This window comes from Mobula birostris, chromosome 2 (assembly GCF_030028105.1).
Source record: "Mobula birostris isolate sMobBir1 chromosome 2, sMobBir1.hap1, whole genome shotgun sequence".
Lineage (NCBI taxonomy): Eukaryota > Metazoa > Chordata > Chondrichthyes > Myliobatiformes > Myliobatidae > Mobula > Mobula birostris.
Genome location: NC_092371.1, coordinates 16,493,768 through 16,515,858, shown reverse-complemented (window position 1 = coordinate 16,515,858; position 22,091 = coordinate 16,493,768). Strand labels below are relative to the sequence as shown.

Genomic DNA, 22,091 nt, shown 5'->3' with positions numbered 1-22,091 from the left:
AAGGCAGAGTGCAGGGTTAATGATAGGATTTTTAGCAGTGTGAAGAATCAGTGGGAGCTTGGTGTCCACTTCCACAGATCTCTCAAAGTTGTTGTGCAAGATGATAGGGTTGTTAAGAAAGTGTTTGGTGTGTCAGCCTCCATTAGTCAGGGGAATGAGTTCAAGATCCCCGAGGTAATGTTGCAGCCGTATAAAACCCTGGTTAGACCACACTTGGAGTACTCTGTTCAGTTCTGCCCATCTCGTTATAGGGAGGATGCGGATGCCTTGAAGACGGTGCAGATGCTGTCTGGCTTAGAGAGCCTGTTTTATGAAGATAGGTTGTGCGAGCTTGGGCTTTGCTCTTTGGAGTGAAGGAGGATGAGGGAAGACTTGAAAGAGGTGTATAAGATGGTTAGAAGCATTGATCCCAGTGCACAGCCAGAGACTTTCCCCCAGGGCAGAAATGGCTAATACGATGGGGCATAGTTTTAAGGCGATTGCAGGACGGTATGTCAGAGGTAAGTCCTTTACACAGAGATGGGTGGTGCCAGAGAAGGTGGGGGCAGATACACTCGGGACATTAAAGAGACCCTTATACAGGCACCTGGGTGGAAGAGAAATGGAGGGCTATGTAGGACGCAATGGTTAGGTTGATCTAGGAGTAAATCATAAATTCGGCACAGCATTGTGGGCCAAGGGGCCTGTACAGTGCAGTACGGTTGTACGTTCTGTGTATCTGTGCCAGGCTGAACTAGGACAGTCGGGGGATGAATCCCGACCAATCTGCAGCTGAGCAGCAAACAAGAAGTGGGAGGAACTCAGTGAGCCTGCCAACGGGTCTCGTCCGGGAACGCCTTCTGTCCATCTCCCTCCACAGACGCTGGCTGGCCCGCGAAGTTCCTACAGCTTCTCGTCTCAGGTGTCAGGGCCGAGAATTATCCCGGACCCCTCTGACCCAGGACAAACACGGGAGAAACAGAACTGGGCGAGGCGCGGTTAATCCCGCCTCAGAGTGCAGGAAGATGAGGCAAAAGCACTGAAGACTGGAGGGCTGACCCGGCTGGAAGCGTCTGACCGCACACTGACACCGTCTGATCCCGGACACTGCCGCGGTCTGATCCGGGTCAGACAGAGTGAGAATACTGTAAGGGGAACCCCCATTAATCCGGTTCGAAGTGGGCCGAGCCAGTTCGCGAGAAGAGCAGTCCGGAATACTGGGGGTTCACGGCGGCGGAGCGGCCCGGAACACAGGGGGTTAACGCCGGGGAGCGGCGGCGGAGCGGCCCGGAACATAGGGGGTTAAGGCAGTCTCGGACTGGGGCTGGTAGTCGGCGAGGGGACGGACAGGGAGAGAGTGGCTCCGCGCAAAATCGGTAAGAAACACTAAAGAATTTTTTTCTGTGATTTTTGTCAAAGACAAACGGAACGGTGGGGTCGTGCTGACGAGGGAGTGGGGAGCGATTTGTAGCCGGCCGTCGGGTCCCCTGTAGCCGATTGAATGTGCCTGCGGAGTTCGATTTAAAAGCTTCTTTCCTGCAGTTTTGAAGGTTACTTCTCTCTGCAGAATCACCTTCGATTAATGTGGGGCTGCGAAACGCGCGGCAGCAAAACTCAACCAAGTTCAGTGTAAACTTTTCCTGAACATTTTCAAAGACCCCACACTCTCAGTAGAGGGAGATGGGGTTCTGTGTGTATGTTAGAGAGCGGAGCTGCGGCTCTCGGGGTTACCAGCAGTGGAGACGGCTCAGAGCGGAGCTGGACCCCTGCAACCGGCCGTGTGTTGGGGATCGGTGCGAGATACAACTCTCCCCCGTCCGGGGTACCCGTAGTAACTGCAATCTGGCAACCAGGCGCTTTGTAAACGTGCGGAAGAAGTTCTTCCTTTCTCCCTCCCTCCCTCCCTCCCTCCCTCCCTCCCTCCTTCCCCTCCCTCCCTCCCTCCCTCCCTCTTTCCCCTCCCTCCCTCCCTCCTTCCCCTCCCTCCCTCCCTCCTTCCCCTCCCTCCCTCCTTCCCCCCTTCCCCCCCTCCCTCCTTCCCCCCTTCCCCCCTCCCTCCTTCCCCCCTTCCCCCCTCCCTCCTTCCCCCCTTCCCCCCCTCCCCCTTCCCTCCTTCCCCCCTTCCCCCCTCCCTCCTTCCCCCCTTCCCCTTCCCCCTCCCTCCTTCCCCCCTTCCCCCCTCCCTCCTTCCCCCCTTCCCCCCTCCCTCCTTCCCCCCTTCCCCCTCCCTCCTTCCCCCCTTCCCCCCTCCCTCCTTCCCCCCTTCCCCCTCCCTCCTTCCCCCCTTCCCCCTCCCTCCTTCCCCCTTCCCCCTCCCTCCTTCCCCCCTTCCCCCTCCCTCCTTCCCCCCTTCCCCCTCCCTCCTTCCCCCCTTCCCCCTCCCTCCTTCCCCCCTTCCCCCTCCCTCCTTCCCTCCTTCCCCCCTCCCTCCTTCCCCCCTCCCTCCTTCCCCCCTCCCTCCTTCCCCCCTTCCCCCTCCCTCCTTCCCCCTTCCCCCTCCCTCCTTCCCCCCTTCCCCCTTCCCCCCCTCCTTCCCCCCTTCCCCCCCTCCTTCCCCCTTCCCCCCCTCCTTCCCCCCTTCCCCCTCCCTCCCCCCTTCCCCCCTTCCCCCCTCCCTCCCTCCTTCCCCCCTCCCTTCCTCCCTCCTCCTTCCTCCCTCCTCCTTCCCCCCTCCTCCCCCCTCCTTCCTTCCTTTGCCCCAACCTCCTACCATTTCTCATTCCCCTTCCTGTACTCACTTCCCATTCCCCCCTTCCACCCCTCCATTTCCTGGAACCTCCTACCATTTCCTCCCGTCCTCCCGTCCTCCTCCCTCTTTCCCTCCCCCTCCTCCTTCCCTTCCCTCCTCTCCTTTCCCCACTCCCTCATTCCAATTCCCCCCCTCTTCCCCTCCCCCCCTCTTCCCCCACCCCTCCCCTCCTCCATCCCATTTTCATCCACTCTTCCCCCTTCCCCAACCCCTCCCCTCCTCCATCCCATTTTCATCCACTCCTCCCCCTTCCCTCCTTCCTTCTCCCATCCCACTCCCCCTCTCCACCCTTTCCCCTCCCTGTCACTCCTCCACCACTCCCTCTCTGCACTCTCCCCCTCCCCCCCTCTTCCCCCACCCCTCCCCTCCTCCATCCCATTTTCATCCACTCTTCCCCCTTCCCCAACCCCTCCCCTCCTCCATCCCATTTTCATCCACTCTTCCCCCTTCCCTCCTTCCTTCTCCCATCCCACTCCCCCTCTCCACCCTTTCCCCTCCCTGTCACTCCTCCACCACTCCCTCTCTGCACTCTCCCCTCCCCCTCCTACCCTCCCCTCCCCTTCTCCCCTTCCCTGTCCATCACCCCTTCTCCTTCCCCACCTTCTGCTCGAATGGGGTAGAGGGGGCCAATGAGTCAGCCATAATGGATTTGTGTCTTATGGTTTTATCAGTTCTCCCCTCAGCCTCTGGCAAGCCAGAGGAGACAACCCAAACTCTTCTAGCACGTGGCCTCTTCTCCAGGGAGGATGCCAGGGAACCTCTTCCTCACCTTCTGCAGAGGGTCCTGGCTCCCCTGGAGAGGTTTCACAGGGTGTTCCAATGGAAGGGAAAAGTTTGTCCTGGTGTTGGGGAGACGCGAACGGACTTGGGCAGTGAGTTTGGATGGGAGAAGGGGAAGAAGGCAGGTAAAGGGGAAGCGGCGGAGGGGAGTGGGAAGAGATCTCCATGTGAGGGGTGTATCAGTCCCTGCGCTCTGGGAGGGAGGGTGGTGCACTCACGACCAGAAGTCCTCAGGAACAGGAGCAGGACTTCAGGCTGAATGGCCTGCCTCTCCCCTGCCCTCCAGATTGTGGTGGGTGCAGAAGAGAAGCTGTAGGTGTGCCCAGCTCCTGAGATTGGAGCCGGGATTAGGATGGGAAAGGCCCCTCGGCATCGCCCACCCATCTCCACAGGTCCAACCACAGCCCCGCCTAACAACAAGGCCTTTATTTTTATGTTATTTTCATGTTCCTAAAGTGCTCAAAAGCACTTTGAGCTATATCGTCTGTCTGAAAAGTGCTGTACAAATAAAGTTGTCATTATTATTATGGTGAATGAGGCTGGTCTCATCTCCTCTCTGATGTCAGACCCTTCGCTGCCCCCGACCATTTCTCAGCACTGTAGTGATTCATCCCGTACAGCCCTCCGTGGGTGTGAGAATGTCCCCAACAACTTGTTCCCCCGCCCCCAGAAGAGGAGATAGGCCAATTAACCCACTCATTCACACTTGTTGGGATGTGGGATGGAACTTGTGGTCACAGAGAGAAGATACACACACGTGTGCACGTGCATACACACACACGCCCACACACGTGCATACACATACACACATTTGAACCCAGATCTCTAGCACTGTGAGGTAGCAGCTCTACCCTCTGCACCACTGCTACCCCAGGCTCACGCTGAATTCCCGTGTCAGCTGTGTACTGATGGAGTCCCAGTGGGATGAGGTATCAGACCCTATTCTCCCCGGACATTCTCACCTCTCCCAATGTACAGAAGCCTGAAAGCACATCCCACCATGGCTCAAAGACAGCTTCTATCCCACTGATATCAAATCCCTGGTGCAATAATCCGGCCCCCCCCCCTTCACTCTTCAATTCCCCTCTCTGACCTCTCACCTGCCCCTGGTGCCCCTCGTCCTTCCCGTTCTCCCATGATCCACTCTCCTCTCCAATCAGCTTCCTCCTTCTCCAAACTTTACCTCCTCCACCGTTCACCTGCCAGCTTCTTACTTCATCCCCCTTTCCCCCACCCACCGGGTTTCACCTGTCACCTTCTAGCCTGCACCCTCCCTCTCCACTCACCAAGTTATTCCGGCATTTTTCCCCTTCCTTTCCAGTCCTGATGAAGAGTCTCAGCCGGAAACGTTTATCCCCCTTTGTCGATGCCACCTGACCAACTGAGTTCCTCCAGCGTTTAGTGAGCATTACTCTTGACCTCACAATCTGCCTCGGTGTGTCCTTAGTTGTCTGTCTGCATTGCACTTTCTCTGTTACTGTAACACTCTATTCTGCCTTCTCTTATTGTACTACCTCAATGAACTGCTGTCATGAACTGATCTGTATGGAGAGTCTACAAGACAAGTTTTTCACCATCTCGCTGCATGTAACAGCAAGAAACCACTTTGGCAGACTCGCTGGCTCTTCGAGCAGAGCTGAAGATGCCCACAATCAGTATCGAGGCCCTCTGTTACTCAGGGTTAACCATGGACGTTGCGTTGCAGCTATCCGTGATACGCAAACCAGGGCGGTACGATATGGGGAGGAAGCTGTTGCCCGTGCTGCAGGCTCCCCCTCTCCACGCAGCTGAATCCAGAGGAACAGCAGAGACCAATGCGGCTTAGCACCCGCGTTGCCGCAGGATTTAGTACCCGTGTTGATGCTGGAGTTGCCGGTCAGCGTTGAACTCCAGCTTTGGGTTTTTTCTCGGGGCTCACTCCCGAGGCCGTCCCCGTGAATGGGTATGCCCCCAAGGCAGCAGAGTTTTGAGACCTGAGTTTTCCTTCTCCTGGATGAGCTGCCAGCCATGGCTGAGGAGCCCCATCTGCCCGAAGTGACAGTACCCTGCCTTTGCCCCTTCTCCCGTCAGTAGAAACGGTTCCACTGGCTTCAAAGCGAAGCCACACGCCAAGGCCGGGAGCTGGACTCGGTTGTCAATTTGCGACGCGTGCCATTGGGAGCATTTAGTAGGTGGTGGGATTTTATCCCCACTAATCAGCCCCCCCTGCCCCCACAGTATGACAAACTTAAGGAAACGTGGAGTATCACTGAAGCAGTTTTCCCCAGCCTACATTAAGTTGTTGTGCTGCTGTGTTGGGGAGCTCAGTGCCAGGTGAGCAAGAAACACCGACACTACATATAATACTCAAAGCCCTAACAGGATGTGAGTGTACACACACCTCAAGGACTACAGCAGTTCAAGAAGGCAGCTCCCCCCCACCCAGCTTCCCAAAGGATGGGAAATTAAATGCTGGCTCAGCCTCTGAAGCCCACGTCCCCTGAGCTAATATCAAAAGAAATAATTGGCTGAAAGTGCACTGGGACTTTGCTTTGGAGATGAAGGGGAAGGTGGCCCAGGGACCAGAGCCCAGGCTGAGAAACAGCTCTTTAGTGCTTGCTAGACTGCAGGGTGCTGGGCATGATGGCGGGGTGGGGAGGGAGGCGTGAATGAAAGGCGAAGCTGGTGCTGTCAGTGACAGACCCAAACTGAAGCTCCTTCCGCGCCCCCCCCCAGCAGAGCCAGGGATAGGCTTCACCAGAGCAGGAACCCTCACCCTGTAATTACAGCCGGATAGGGATCAGACCAATGAAATTCCAAGCTGCTGGTGGGTATCGGAGAGGGGAGGAGGGTCTGCAAAAGAAATTGAAGACTGGGGGAGGGGACCTGTGGGTAGTCCAGAGGCAGTGGCTCTCCAGCAGCGAGAGCTTTCTGAGAGGACTGCGTCACCACGTGACAGAAAATTGGAAGTTTTTTTGGCTCCAGATGGACGACTTCTCCCAGCTGGGACATTCCACCAGGGAAATCTGGACGTCTGCTTGTTACTGTCTACAGTAGAAACTTGCTCAGAGTTCCCTGATGCATCTCTTCCTCTTGGGTAATTTTAGTTCTGCTGGCTTTGCGAAGACAGTGACCGAGAGGCTGATTGTGGGGCTTCAAAATCACTCCCTCCTTGTTCATGTTCGCTCCCACTCCCGGCCGAGATTCATGTCCAGACTTCCCACTGCTGGTGGGATAAGTCACACAGCATACAAACAGGCCCTTCAGCCCACTCTTCCGTACTGGCCCAGATGCCCACCCAGAACATTCATCCACCGGTCAGCTCTCTGGGCCTGTACTTGCTGGAGCTTAGAAGCATGAGGGAGATCTCACTGAATATTGAAAGGCCTAAATAGAGTGAATGTGACTCAGGGAGTCTAGATAGAGTGGATGTGACTCCTATGGTGGGGGAGTCTGGGACCAGAGATGCCCATTTAGAACAAAGGAGTGGAGGAATTTCTTTAGCCAGAGGGTGAATCTGTGGGCTTCATTGCCTCAGAGATCAGTGGAGGTCAAGTAATTGGATATATTTAAAGCAGAGATCGATAGATTCTGGATTAGTCAGAGCGTTCAAGGTTACGGAGAGAAGGCAGGAGAATGGGATTGAGAGAGATAATAAATCAGCCATGATGGAATAGTTCGATGGGCTGAATGGCCTAATTCTGCTCCTAGGTCTTGTGGTGTTATGGTCGCCCAGCTTCGGATACCATTCTCACTCTCTCATCTCTGTCCCCCCCAACCCTCTTTATTCTAACCGTCATCTCTCAGTCCTGGCGAAGAGAATCAGCCTGCAGTGCTGGCTATCTGTTTCACATCTGGCCGTGTGCCCAAAGAGCAGGAGGGTCAGGCGGCATCTGCAGAGAGAAGTGAACGACTGAGACCCTTCGCCAGGACTGAGAGGTGGAGGTGGTTAGTACATCCAGTGCCGTAAGCACTGTTTAGAAACCTGGCCCCGGAGATCTCAGCCAACCTGATGGGACTTCCCGGGATCACAAGTGGGCACTTTGGATCGTCGGCTTTGTTTTGAGGTTCATATTGGAACTGTCACCTTACCAAGATGCAGTGAAAAGCCTGTTCTGTTTACACAGATCATTGAGCTCGAACAAGGTAAAACAATAACAGGTGTAAAAGCTACAGGAAAAAGTGCAGTGCAGGTAAATGATAAAGTGAGGTAGGTTGTGAGGCCAGGACATCTTCATTGTACAAGATGTCAGTTCAAGAGTCTGATAACACTGGGGTATGATCTGTTCTTGAGCCTGGTGGTCTGTGCTTTCAGACTTCCGTATCCTCTGCCTGATGGGAGAGGGGAGAAGAGAGAATGTCTGGGTTGGTGGGGTCTTTGATTATGCTGGCTACTTTACTGAGGCAGTGAGAAGTGTAAACAGAGTCCATGGAGGGGAGGCTGGTTCCAGTGATGTCCTGAGCTGTGTCCACAGTTCCTTGCGGCCACATGCAGAGCAGTTGCCGTACTAAGCCGTGATGCATCCGGACAGAATGCTTTCTCTGGTGCATTGATAAAAATCCGCAAAGGGCTGACAGGGACATGCTGAATTTTTTTTAGCCTCATGAGGAAGTAGAGGTAAGCTTTCTTGCTTTCTCACACCGGCCATGTTTGATCAGGGCAGAGGGAGAGGCCTTGAGAGGTAGTATTGGTGGAGCCCCATACACCAGATGTCGGTGGCTGAGAGTCTGGGGCCGAGGACTAAGGGGCCCCAGAGGTGGCCTGTCCTTGGGGGTTGTAGGCCTGTCTGTGTGTGTGAGTGGGTGGGAAAAGGGCTTGCTTTGCTGTTGTTCTGCCGAGCATGGTGAACGTGCAATATTAGCTCCGGAATGTGGGGTGACATTTGAAGACCGTCCCCAGCACATCCTTAGCTGCGTTGGTCCTTAACGCAAACGATGCATTTCACTGGTTTCTAGGTCTGTTGCCAAGGAGACCGATTCTGATCTGGTGTCTGGCCAGTCGGAGCGAACTGGGCTCCAGTGCAGAGGGGCCTGGTGTCAGGGGAGAGGGCTTTTGCTGGACTGGACGACAGGAATTGGGCAAGACCGTTGGACCCTAGTGGACCCATGTCACGCACAGGCACTCTGCCAGTGGTAGGTCCCTGAGCAGATAGGGTTGCTGTCATCCCAATCTCCCCCGTCTCTTCGTCTCCGAAGTGGGTCAGGGCCTGAGTGCTCTCTCTCCCTGTGGTCTACACAGTTTATGTTGAAATCTCCTGAACTGTTGAGCAGCTGAGGGATGGCATAGACCTCAACCTGGGCATGGTGGGATTGGGAGTCCTGGCACCTGCCAGCCTTCTCCTTCCCACCCTCCCCCCACCTTCTTTACAGGGCTTCTGCCCCTTCCCTCTACAGTCCTGACGAAGGGTTCCGGCCTGAAATGTTGACCGATTTTTTTTCCATGGATGCTGCCTGACCTGCCGAGTTCCTCCAGCGTGTTGTGAAGATTGTTGAGTTTTCTCCCCATTTAGAAAATAGTTTCCGCTTTTGGTCCTTCGACCGAAGTGCATGACCAGACATTTCCCTGCACTTTATTCCATCTGCCACCTCTTTGCCCATTGTCCTAATCTGTCTCAGTCCTTCTGCAGCCTCTCCGCTTCCTCAACACTACTTGCCCCTCCACCTGTCATCATATCATCTTCCTCAACACTACCTGCCCCTCCACCTATCATCATATCATCTTCCTCAACACTACCTGCCCCTCCACCTGTCATCATATCATCTTCCTCAACACTACCTGCCCCTCCACCTGTCATCATATCATCTTCCTCAACACTACCTGCCCCTCCACCTGTCATCATATCATCTTCCTCAACACTACCTGCCCCTCCACCTGTCATCATATCATCTTCCTCAATACTACCTGCCCCTCCACCTGTCATCATATCATCTTCCTCAACACTACCTGCCCCTCCACCTGTCATCATATCATCTTCCTCAACACTACCTGCCCCTCCACCTGTCATCATATCATCTTCCTCAACACTACCTGCCCCTCCACCTGTCATCATATCATCTTCCTCAACACTACCTGCCCCTCCACCTATCATCATATCATCTTCCTCAACACTATCTGCCCCTCCATCTGTCTCTGTATCGTCCACAAACTTGGCCATAAAACCATCAATTCCATCATCCGAATCATTGACATGTAACCGAAAAAGAAGCGGTCCCAACACAGACCCCTGTGGAACACCACTGGTTACCAGCAGCCAATCAGAAAAAGGCCCGCTTTATTCCCACTCCTTGCCTCCTCCCAGTCAGCCAATTTTCTATCCATGCTGGTACGTTTCCTGTAATACTATGGGCTCTTATCTTGTTAAGTAGCCTCATGTGCAACATCTTGTCAAAAGCTTTCTGAAAATCCAAGTAAACAACATCCACTGACTCTCCTTTGTCTATGCCTGTTACTTCCTCAAAGAATTTCAACATTTTGAAAATCGTTGACTTTGGCCTATTTTTTTTTCCATGGGTCTCCAAGAACCCTGAAACCTCGTCCTTAACAATCAACTCCAACATTTTCCCAGCCACTGAGGTCAGGCTAACTGGCCCATGATTTCCTTTCTTCTGCCTCTCTCTCTTTTTGAAGAGTGGAGCGACATTTGCAATTAACCAGTTGGAGGTAGTGTTAGGTTCTTCAGGCCAGTTCAGGAGCCTGATGGCAGTGGGGAAGGAGCTGCTGTTCAACCTCGAGATGTGGGTCTTCAGCCTCCTGAGGGCGGCATTGAGAAGAGGATGGGTTGGATGGCGAAGGGTCCCTGATGATTTATGCCCTCCTGTAGGTGTTCCTTGAGGATGGGGGGAGCTGTACCTGGGCTGGAACTGGCTGCGTTCCATCGCCCTTTTGATCCTGCGCGTTGGAGTTCCCATGCAGCCGGTTAGACTGGACGCCTGTGCAGTTGCCACTGTGGGAACAAATGCCACTTTCCCTCTGGGAATACGGACAGAAGTTCATGCTAAATTCCTGACTGGATTTGTTTGGAACTGCTTTAGAACTTTGGTGCATGTGATCCGGTCTGGCCCACAAGGGACCATCCCCTCCCTGCGTTTGAATGGTCTAACATATTCAGTGTTTGCAGCCGCAGTGTCCCGATGGAAAACAGCCCAGTCTATATCGAGCGACCTGTATCACTCCTGGTGAATCTTCTCTCACAGTCTCTGTGGCCTGTTCATTGTTATGTGGAGAGAAGCCTCACTTAAATGTGGTCTAGTGGGGGGAAACGCACCACTTAACTGTACCTTGGTACCACCCCGTGGCAGAGGGTGTGGTCAGCAGTGAAATTCTCCGTTGCACCAACACGGTATTCAGTCACTCGAGGAAAGGGCTGGTTCAAGGCCTTAACGTGAGGAAAATGTTTGCACTGTGACCCTCCCCCAACCTCTTCGCGTCACTGGGGCCTAGAATGTCTATACCAGCATCGCCTCTTCCAAACCCTCGGCCTGTGTCTCCTCTCAGCCCAGTATCCTGGCACTGGATCCCTGCTCTGGGCCAGATGACACATTGTTCACGTCCCAGACATCCGTCTGCTGATGCAGACGCTCTGTTGAGCTCCCTCGTGGCTGGAGGTCAGCAGGCCAACAGAGAATAGAGTTCGTGGATGATGCTCGAAGCCTCCTTCAAGAAATACACCACTCTCATTGTCTCCTGAGAGCCCGTCACGGTGGCAGAGAGGCGTTCAGGATGGATCTGAGAAGTCTGAGCTCCCAGTGTTAGCATTGTAAGGATGGTGCCACACCCAAACTACCACCAGATGTTCTGTGAAAGTTTCTGTGCTCCAGCCTTGGCCTCATCAGATAAATTTGAACTTGCCGAAACAGGGTGGATGCAAATCTACTGTGAGTCTGAGTAACTTCTGGAGAGAACTGAGTGATCAGAGCCGTGCATGGTTGGTCTGACTTGGGGATAGTGATACAGAAACTATGCACGGTGATCCTGGTGTGTGTGACTGACCCAGGGATATGGCGATGGGAACTGTTCATAGTGCTGTTGATGTGGGTCTGACTGGGATACGGAGACGGGAACTGTACACGGTGTTCCCCATATGGGCCTGACCCAGGTATATGGAGATGTGAACTGTATACTGTGCTCCCGGTGTGGGTCTGACCCAGGGATACGGAGACAGAAACTGTACGCAGTGCTCCCAGTGTTGGTCTGACCCAGGGATGCGGAGACGGGAACTGTGCACGGTGCTCCCAGTGTGGGTCTGACCCAGAGATAGAGATAGGAACTGTGCACGGTGCTCCCGGTGTGGGTCTGACCCAGGGGTATGGAGATGGGAACTGTGCACGGTGCTCCCGGTGTGGGTCTGACCCAGGGATACGGAGACGGGAACTGTACATGGTGCTCCCAGTGTGGGTCTGACCCAGGTATATGGAGACGGGAACTGTGCACGGTGCTCCCGGTGTGGGTTTGACCCAGGGGTATGGAGATGGGAATTGTGCACAGTGCTGTTGGTGTGGGTCTGAAGCAGATACAGAGATTCTGACCACCTCCCTCTGCCTGGCCTTTTCTTGTCACCTTTGATGCCCTTCACTGTATTTTCTATCAATCTCAACTTCTCTTCCTCCCTATCGCCGTGCCCCACCCTTACCCACCCCTTCATTCTCCAGCTGTCAAGTGATCTGGGGATCAGAGATGCACTGGGAATTTCTGTGCCGATACCAGAGCTGGCCCTAATCACGGGATGCTGACCTGGTGATCTGGTGTGCGGGTGAGGTTACCAAGAGCAGGAACAGACACAGGATGGGGCGGCAGAGACCACAACCCCCCTACCCCCACCCCCCCAATCCTATCCTAATGTCCCAATTAAGTGAACAGGAAGGAATCAACCCAACACTGTGGTTTTAGCTGATCCCTCCCTCTCGACTTCTTCCTCCAGGGTGGTCCCAGGCGGGACAGCAGTGATTCCAGTTCCGACGCTCCCTGCTCCCGATCTACATGTAGACAGGAAGTGAAGGCAGTGCCTTGCCACAGTCGGGATCCAGGCTGAGCCTTCGTGGGAGTATGAAGGACGGGCAGCGATGGACGTGTAGGTGAGGACATCTCCATCTCCATGACCTTGTTTTAAATTGTAGCCACTTCTCCTGAGGCACCTGTGCTAACCGGTCTGCGCGATCTTAACTTAACATTGGACTGGCAATTTATCATAAAATCGTGTCCTTACTCTGTGTCTGACCCCGGGACTGTGTGATGGGACAGTGTAGAGGGAGCTTCACTCCGTGTCTGACCTCGGGATTGTGTGAAGGGATGGTCTGGAGGGAACTTCACTCTGTGTCTGATCTCGGGATTGTGTGATGGGACAGTGTAGAGGGAGCTTCACTCTGTGTCTGACCCTGGGATTGTGTGAAGGGATGGTCTGGAGGGAGCTTCACTCTGTGTCTGACCCTGGGAGTGTGTGATGGGACGGTGTGGAGGCAGCTTCTGATCCCGGTAGTGTGTGATGGATGTTGTGGAGGGAGCTTCAATCTACGTCTGACCCAGGAGTGTGTGATGAGAGTGTGCAGAGAGACCTTCACTCTGTGTAAGGGTTATGGCTACCCCCCCCTAAACTTTACAGAACCCCCTCTTGCCCTCACAAGCTCAGTAGGTCGGGTAGCATCAATGGGGAGGAATAAAGAGATGGCATTTTGGGCTGAAACCCTCATCGGGATTAGTGTAGAATTAGTGTAGCCCTGTTCCTGTCCTTCTGTGAACTACGCAAAATTCTCGTTAATAAAGCCTTTAACCTGCCTCCAGGACCGCCTGAATCACACTGATCTTATCTGCACTTTTGACTCCCTTCCCAGAACCATGGGCAAATATCCTAGCGGGAAGAAGGTTTGTTAATGCCGCACGGGGTAGGCGGGGGGGGAGAGTTTAAACTAGATCTGCAGTGGGATGGGAACCAGAGTGCCAGAACAGATTGTGGGAGGTTGTGGAGACACGCTGTCAAGACCGCAGCCAAAGTCTGGGAGCAAAAGGTTGAGCATGGTGGGGCTAACGTTCTGAGTTGCGTATATTTCAATAGGTATTTAGATTATGAGGACACGCAGTCCTCTTTTATTGTCATTTAGTAATGCATGCATTAAGAAATGATATGTTTTTCCAGAATGATATCACAGAAACACATGACAAACCGACCTAAAAACCGCATATAGTTACAACAGTGCAAAACAATACTGTAATTTGATAAGAACAGACCATGGCACAGTAAAAGTCTCAGAGTCTCTCAAAGCCCCATCGTCTCACTCAGATGGTAAACCTCCAGCGCTGCAAACTTGCCGATGCAGCACCCTGGAAGCATCCAACCACAGTCCGACTCAGAGTCCGTCTGAAAACTCCGAGCCTCCCACCAGCTCTCTGACACCAAGCACCGAGCACCATCTCTGCCGAGCGCTTTGACCCCATCCCCGGCAACAGGCAATAGGCAAAGCCGAGGATTTGGGGCCTTCCCCTCCGGAGATTCTCGATCGCACAGTAGCAGCGGCAGCGAAGCAGGCATTTCAGAAGTTTCTCCAGGTGTTCCTCCGTGCTTCTCATGGCTGTCTCCATCAAATCCAGATTGTGCACGACCCCCTAGTTAACACATATGATATTCATTCAGAACGGCCGTGCGCACTGTGTCGTGCCGCCATCTTCTCCTCCCTCCTATTGTAGGAAAGGCAGATGTTCTCAGGGCATAGATCAGCTCATGGAATTATGATAATGTAGCCATTGTGAGTCTTGGTTGCAGGAGGGGCAGGACTGGCTGCTCAATATTCCGGGGTTCAGTTTTAGACACGACAGAGCAGGAGGGATTAAAGGAGGAGGGTGTGTTACTAGTCAGGGAAAATGTCACGGCAATGTTCAGTCAGGATAGACTGTAGAATTTGTCTTGAGAGGCTTTATGAGTGGAACTGAGGAATAAGAAATACATCACGTTAATGGGATTATATTACAGACCAACCAACAGTCCACGGATTTAGAGGAACAAATTTACAGAGAGATTGCAGACTGTTGCAAGAAACATAAGGTTTTTGTAGAAGGTGATTTTAACTGTCTAAGAATCCCATACTATAAAAGGACTAGATGAAATGGAGGTTTTCAAATGTGTCCAGAAAAGTTTCCTTAATCAGTACATAGAAGTCTCAATGAGAGAATGTGTAATACTAGATCTCCTGTTAAGGAACGAGACAGGGCAAGTGACAAAAGTTTGGGTAGAGGAACACTTTGCATTTCACAATCATAAGGCCATTAGTTTCAAGGTAATTATGGATAGATCTGGTTCTTGGAAGAGATTTTAAATTGGAGAAAGGCCAATTTTGATGTCATCAGAAAGATCTGGCAAGTGTGGATTGGGACAGACTGTTTTCTGGGAAAGGTAGTTGAAATTTTGAGAGTACAAAGCTTATATGTGCCTGCCAGAATAAAAGGTAAGGATAGGGGAGAACCAGTGGATGTGGTATATTTGGATTTTCAAAAGGCCTTTGACAAGGTCCCACACGGGAGATTAGTGTGCAAACTTAAAGCACACGGTATTGGGGGTAAGGTATTGATGTGGATAGAGAATTGGTTAGCAGACAGGAAGCAAAGAGTGGGAATAAACGGGACCTTTTCAGAATGGCAGGCGGTGACTAGTGGGGTACTGCAAGGCTCAGTGCTGGGACCCCAGTTGTTTACAATATATATTAATGACTTGGATGAGGGAATTAAATGCAGCATCTCCAAGTTTGCAGATGACACGAAGCTGGGTGGCAGTGTTAGCTGTGAGGAGGATGCTAAGAGGGTGCAGAATGACTTGGATAGGTTGGGTGAGTGGGCAAATTCATGGCAGATGCAATTTAATGTGGATAAATGTGAAGTTATCCACTTTGGTGGCAAAAATAGGAAAACAGATTATTACCTGAATGGTGGCCGATTAGGAAAAGGGGAGGTGCAACGAGACCTGGGTGTCATTATACACCAGTCATTGAAAGTGGGCATGCAGGTACAGCAGGCGGTGAAAAAGGCGAATGGTATGCTGGCATTCATAGCAAGAGGATTCGAGTACAGGAGCAGGGAGGTACTACTGCAGTTGTACAAGGCCTTGGTGAGACCACACCTGGAGTATTGTGTGCAGTTTTGGTCCCCTAATCTGAGGAAAGACATCCTTGCCATAGAGGGAGTACAAAGAAGGTTCACCAGATTGATTCCTGGGATGGCAGGACTTTCATATGAAGAAAGACTGGATGAACTGGGCTTGTACTCGTTGGAATTTAGAAGATTGAGGGGGGATCTGATTGAAACGTATAAAATCCTAAAGGGATTGGACAGGCTAGATGCAGGAAGATTGTTCCCGATGTTGGGGAAGTCCAGAACAAGGGGTCACAGTTTGAGGATAGAGGGGAAGCCTTTTAGGACCGAGATTAGGAAAAACTTCTTCACACAGAGAGTGGTGAATCTGTGGAATTCTCTGCCACAGGAAACAGTTGAGGCCGGTTCATTGGCTATACTTAAGAGGGAGTTGGATATGGCCCTTGTGGCTATGGGGGTCAGGGGGTATGGAGGGAAGGCTGGTGCAGGGTTCTGAGTTGGATGATCAGCCATGATCATAATAAGTGGCGGTGCAGGCTCAAAGGGCCGAATCGCCTACACCTGCACCTATTTTCTATGTTTCTATAACAGGTAATGTTTTTTGAGAGATATCGAGGCCCCTAGTTCAGAAAAAGAAGGAGGTGTATGGCAGGTAGGAACAAATGAGGTGCTTATGGAGTATAAGAAATGCAAGAGAACACTTAAGAAAGAAATCAGGAAGGCTAAAAAAAATGGTATGACGTTGCCCTAGCAGACAAGGTGCTAAGAGATTCTACAGATATGATAAGAGCAAAAGGATTGCAAGGACAAAAATACCATTCCGATCTCTGGAAGATCAGGATGGTATTATACGCATGGAGTCAAAAGGGATGGGACGACCTTAAATGGATTTTTTGCATCTGTATTTACTTAGGAGACGGATGCTGAGTCTATAGAAGTGAGGCAAAGCAGTATCAACTTCATGGACCCTGTATGGAATACAGACGAGGAAGTGTTTGCTGTCTTGAGGCAGATCAGGGTGGACAAATCCCCAGGGCCTGGTTGGAGGATAGCTAACGTTGATCAGCTGTTTAAGACAGGCTCTGAAAATAAGCCAGGAAATTATAGGCTGGTGAGCCTTTCATCAGTCGTGGGAAAGTTACTGGAAGGTATTCCAAAAGACTGGATATCTAAGCATTTGGACAGACAGGGACTGATTAAGGATTGTCAGCACGGCTTTGTGCATGGTAGGTCATTAATGACTGATCTTAGAATTTTTTCAGGATGTTACCAGGAAAGTCGATGGAGGTAAGGCAGTGGATGCTGAACTTCAGCACTTGACAAGGTTCCGTATGGGACATTGGTCAGAAAGTTTCAGTCTTTGACATTCAAGATGAGGTAGTAAATTGGATTAGAGTCGACATTAGCTTTGTGGGAGAAGCCAGAGAGTGGTAGTAGATGGTTCCCTCTTTGAATGGAGGCCTGTGACCAGTGGAGTGCCACAGGGAATAGTGCTGGGTCCATTGTCGTTTGTCATCTATGTTAACAGTCTGACTGATAATGTGACTAACTGGATCGGCAGATTTGCAGATGACACCAAGATTGGGGATGTAATGGACAGCAAGGAAGGTGGAAGATTATCAGATCTTGCAGGACCATCTAGAAAAATGGCAGATGGAATTTAATGTAGATAAGTGCGAGGTTTTGCACTTCAGTAGGACCAACCAAGGTAGGTCTTGTGTAGGATACAGAGCAGTGTGGTAGAACAACAGGATTTAGGATGCAGGCCCATAATTCATTGAACGTGATGCCACAGGGAGACAGTCATAAAGAAAGCTTTTGGCACATTGGCCCTCATAAATCAATGTTTTGAGTCCAGGAAATTGGATGTTTAAGTTGTGTAAGAGGTTAGGGAGGCATAATTTGGAGTATTGTGTGCAGTTTTGGCCACCTCCCTACAGGAAAAATGTAAATAAGATTGAAAGAGCACAGAGAAGGTTTACAAGGCTGTTGCCAGGACTGGAGGATCTGAGCCATAAGGAAAGATTGAATAGATGAGAAGTTTATTTCCTAGACTGTAGAAGATTGAGAAGAGATTTGATCATGATATACAAAATTGAGGTGTTTAGATAGGGCAAGCAGACTTATTCCACTGAGGTTGGGTGAGACTGCAACTGGAGGTCATGGCTTAAGAGTGAAAGGTGAAATGTTTAAGGGCAACATGAGGGGAGACTTCACTCAGAGGATGGTGAGAGTGTGGGATGAGTTGCCAGCGAAAGTTGTGCATGCAAGTTTGATTTCAATTTTTAGGAGAAGTTTGGATAGGTACATGCATGGGAGGGGTATGGAGAGAGATGGTGCAGGTCAATGTGATGAGGCAGTTTACATGAATTGGCATGGATTAAATGGGCAGAACAGCCAGTTTTCTGTGCTGCAGTACTCAATGACTCTATGACAACAGAGAAACTTGTTGCTGTGGTCCTCTTGGGGTCCCATGGTGGATCTGACAGTCTGCAGCACAGTGTTGGCAGTAGTTACCCATGTGTTTCTATTATTAGTTGGACTCCCTAGGGAACTGAGCAGGAATATCGGTGAGCAGACTTGGACGATGGACAGTCAATGGGCTGAATGGCCTAATTCTGCTCCTATCTCTTTAGCCAGAGGGTGGTGAATCTGTGCAATTCATTTCCACCGTCGGCTGTGGAGACCAAGTCACTGAGTATATTTAAAGATGAGTTTGATAGTTTCTTGGTTAGTCAGGATGTCAAAAATTCTGGGACGAATGGAACTGAGAGGGAAAATAAATCAGCCATGATGGAACAGCGGAGCAGATTCAATGGGCCAAATGGCCGAATCCTGCTCCTGTGACAGCGTACTGATGAAGGGTCCTGGCCAAAACATCGACAGGGTCCTGATGAAGGGTCTCGGCCCAAGATGTCGACTGTTCACTCTTTTCCTTTTTTTTTAATTTTATTTTTATTTGGATAAGGAATTCACAAATATCATGTACTTTTTTCACACATATAACCTTTTCCATTTTTTTATATGTATAAAACTACAGTTATTTATACATTCTTAAGTTCACATTGAGATGATATAAAAGGAAAATAAACATTTAAATAGATAATTTTGTACTGTGGTAAATCTAACCTATTAGGCTAAGTAATGGAATTAGTTGTTAAGAAAAATGGTAATAATAGTTTCCATATAACCCTTCTGAACCATTTCCACTGGTCCAAAATGTTGTATATAAGCCTATGTATCAACCATTGTAGGTGTTTATATCCTAATTTGTTCATGCTTGCTCCTGCCCGCAGACATAATTATCCAATCCCTATGTACTTATTTACTTAATTTTTTCATTTTTTTATCCCTTTCCCAAATTTTTCCCTTTACTTGTGTTAATTCTCTATTTTCCAAAAGAAAACAAAAAAAACAAGACATTTAGACTAGGGGTGCTTACGTTAGCAATATTACTGTGTTGATGAGAAGAGCAGTATAAATCATAAAGAGAGTCATCTAAAGTCTGCTCGCATTGGGGTTATATATTCAATCCATTTATTCCAGATTTGATAAAATTTTTCTTTTTGAATTCTCAGGGAGTAAGTCAACTTTTCCATTTTAAATATTTCCAAGATAATTTCGTACCAATCTTCTAATGTAGGTGGTATTGGATTTAGCCATTTTCTAGTGATTGATTTCTTACTTGCCGCTAAGAGGGCCTGCAGCAACTTTATATCTTCCTTCTGTTCAAGAAACAATACATGCCCCAAATAGAGCATCTCAAAGTTCAGAGGTATCTGGGACCTAAGTACCTTAACTAATGTTCTATGAATACCTTTCCAAAATAGACTTAATTTAGGGCAATCCCAGAAAATATGAAAATGATTTGCCTCCTTGGAGCCGCACGTTCTCCAACACATCACATTTGTATCTTTATATTTTTCCTGATATGGGGTCTTGAAGTATCTTATAATGTTTTTCCAACAATGTTCTCTCCAAATTAAAGAATTAGTCGAGGACCATTGAAAGCTGCAGATTTTCTCCCAAGCCTCCTCTGAAAGTACCAACCCCGCTTCTTTCTCCCTCTTCTTTTTAATATACAGTGTATTTACATTTTTAGCATGGGAGAGTGCATTATATAATCGAGAAACTGATTTACAAGGTATTGAACTGCAAACCGAATTCAGAATCTTGAAAAATTCTAATTCTACTGTTGATAGGTCTGTATATCTACAACTCTGGTTAACATAGTTTCATACTTGAAGGTACCTAAAAAAAGTCATTATGTTCTAGGCCATGTTTGTCCTGCAGGATTTGGAAACTTTGTAATACTCTTTTATCTATAAATGAGAGGTAGGTTGTAAGACCTTTCTTTATCCATAGCTCAAATCTTTTATCTCCTCTGTTGGGAAGGAATTCGGTATCATATGCACACCATCTAAAGAGTTTTAACATGTTATTAATTCCACATGAATTAACCATCTTCTGCCATACTTTTAATGTAAGATTTATGCAACTGTTTTTAAATTTTTCCAACTGGGCCATCAATCCTTTGTCAGCTATTGAGGCCTGTAGAGGAAAACTGTCAACTAATCCAAATTCTATTTCCTTCCATCTAGCCTTATGTTCCCTATTACACCAATATAACAGAGGGGTTATCTGTGAGACATAAAAATAATTTCTCAGGCAAGGAAGAACCATACCTCCTCCTTCCTTCCCTAACTGTAAGGTGTTATATCGAATTCTAGGTTTCTTTCCTTGCCAAATGAAGCGGGAAATCCATTTGTCCCATTCCCTGAATTGATTATCATCCACCTCCACCGGCAAAGTACAGAAAAGATACAATAACTGAGGAAGAATATTCATTTTGTTCACTCTTTTCCATTGATGCTGAGTTCCTCCAGCATTTTGTGTGTGTTGCTTGGGTTTCCAGCACCCGCAGAACTTCTCATCTTTGTTCCTGCGTCCTGTGGTTGGTTGTAGACAGTCTGCCGGAGGAACTGGGTGATTAACCGGCAGCCTTGAGGGGGTAGGGTTGACGTGTCTGGTTGAAGTCCTGCATCAGACGCGGATGGTTCCTGCCCCTCCACCCTCCCACCAATCTCCCACATGGTAGCGTGGTGCGACGCTATTACAGCTCGGGCGTCCTCCGTAAGGAGTCCATACGCCCTCCCTGCGGAACGCTTGGGGTTTCTCCTGGTGTTCTGGTCTCCTTCCACAGTCCAAAGACGTACCGAGCAGGTTAATTAGTCATTGTAGATTGTCCCGTGATCAGGTTAGGGTTAAATTGGCGCTGCGGCGAGGGACTGGAAGAGCCAACTCTGTGCCGTATCTCTAAATAAATGAAGTGAAATAGAATAATCTACACACTGCTTGACGTGCTGAGACCCTGCGGCAGGCTGCCCAGTCTCCCTCGTCTCTGAGAGCGGACGTGTGTCCGCGGGGAGGAACCGTGGTACTCTGGATCCCAGGTGGCTGAAGGCCGGGCCGCTGGGGACATGATGAGTGAGTAGCCGGCCAGGGGAAGCGCTGAAGCTGCTGGAAGGAAACCCCTCTGCTCGCCCCGCGGGTGCCTGTCATCTGCCAACCTCGCCGGGCAACCTGCCCGTTATCCTGAACACATTGAGAGTTAATGAAGCTTTCACATGGTGGTGGAATATTTGTCAGGATTGATTTATCTTTGGCCGTGTCGCAGAGCCTGAGCGACTTGGACAGTAGGTCGGGTGGTGGGGGTGGTGAGGAAGACAGAGAAAGAAAGGAGTGAGATAAACAGCCCATGGCCAGCACACACACCAGAACTGTGTTCCGAATCAATAAACAATGGACTAAAGTTATTTTCCAGTGGAAAACAGAAACGGGCATTCATTATTTTTAAATGAAGGATGTAACTTATTTATAGAATTGGGAGCAGCAAACTGTAGTGCGCGAAAGGTCACTTTACTGTCAGGTTCGTCCGGAAGGTCAGTTAGACTGTCTTTATTCTCTGTGGGTGAGACAGTGTGGTTGCATAACGTGTACTCTGTAGCCCCTCAGAGTGGTAACCTGGAGATGGCAAACACACGAGATTCCGCAGCAGGCCGAGCGGCATCTGTGGAGGGGAAGAAACAGTTGATGTTTCGGGCTGAGGCCCTTCATCAGGACTGGAGAGGGAGAGGGAGAGGGGGAGGAAGGCGAGCTGGAAGGTGATGGGTAAAGCCAGGTGGGTGTGGGAGGGGGAGAACGAAGTAAGAGCGAGTGTGAGTGAGCAGAGGTCACAGAGGAGAAGAGGTGAGAGGATTCCCATTGAAGAGGAGATTTAAACCTCTTCATCCCTCAAAGGGACTTCACAGTGGAGCAGCAAATCAGCAATGGAAAAGATGGCCTGAATCATCGACTGTTTGATCCCCTCCATAGATGCTGTCTGACTTGTTGTGTTCATCCAGCTTTCTGTGCGCGTTTCTCTGGAAAAGGTGCTAGGATGCTGCAGGACTTGAGGGGCTGATTCTAGGAGGAGGCTGGACAGTCTAGGGGTTTATTCCTTGGAACATGAGAGGTGACATTATACAGTAGAGG

At 50.2% G+C, this 22,091-nt stretch overlaps 1 protein-coding gene across 1 annotated transcript in view; it reads left to right on the top strand.

Moving 5' to 3' along the window:
- The first annotated feature begins 848 nt into the window (after positions 1 to 848).
- LOC140184966 (thrombospondin type-1 domain-containing protein 4-like) overlaps positions 849 to 22,091 on the top strand; it is an 80,720-nt gene continuing 59,477 nt past the window's right edge. Inside the window, 2 exon segments of the mRNA XM_072238209.1 lie at positions 849 to 1,355; positions 12,406 to 12,559. Coding sequence (XP_072094310.1) covers positions 12,531 to 12,559 — 29 coding nt within the window. The 5' untranslated portion in view covers positions 849 to 1,355; positions 12,406 to 12,530.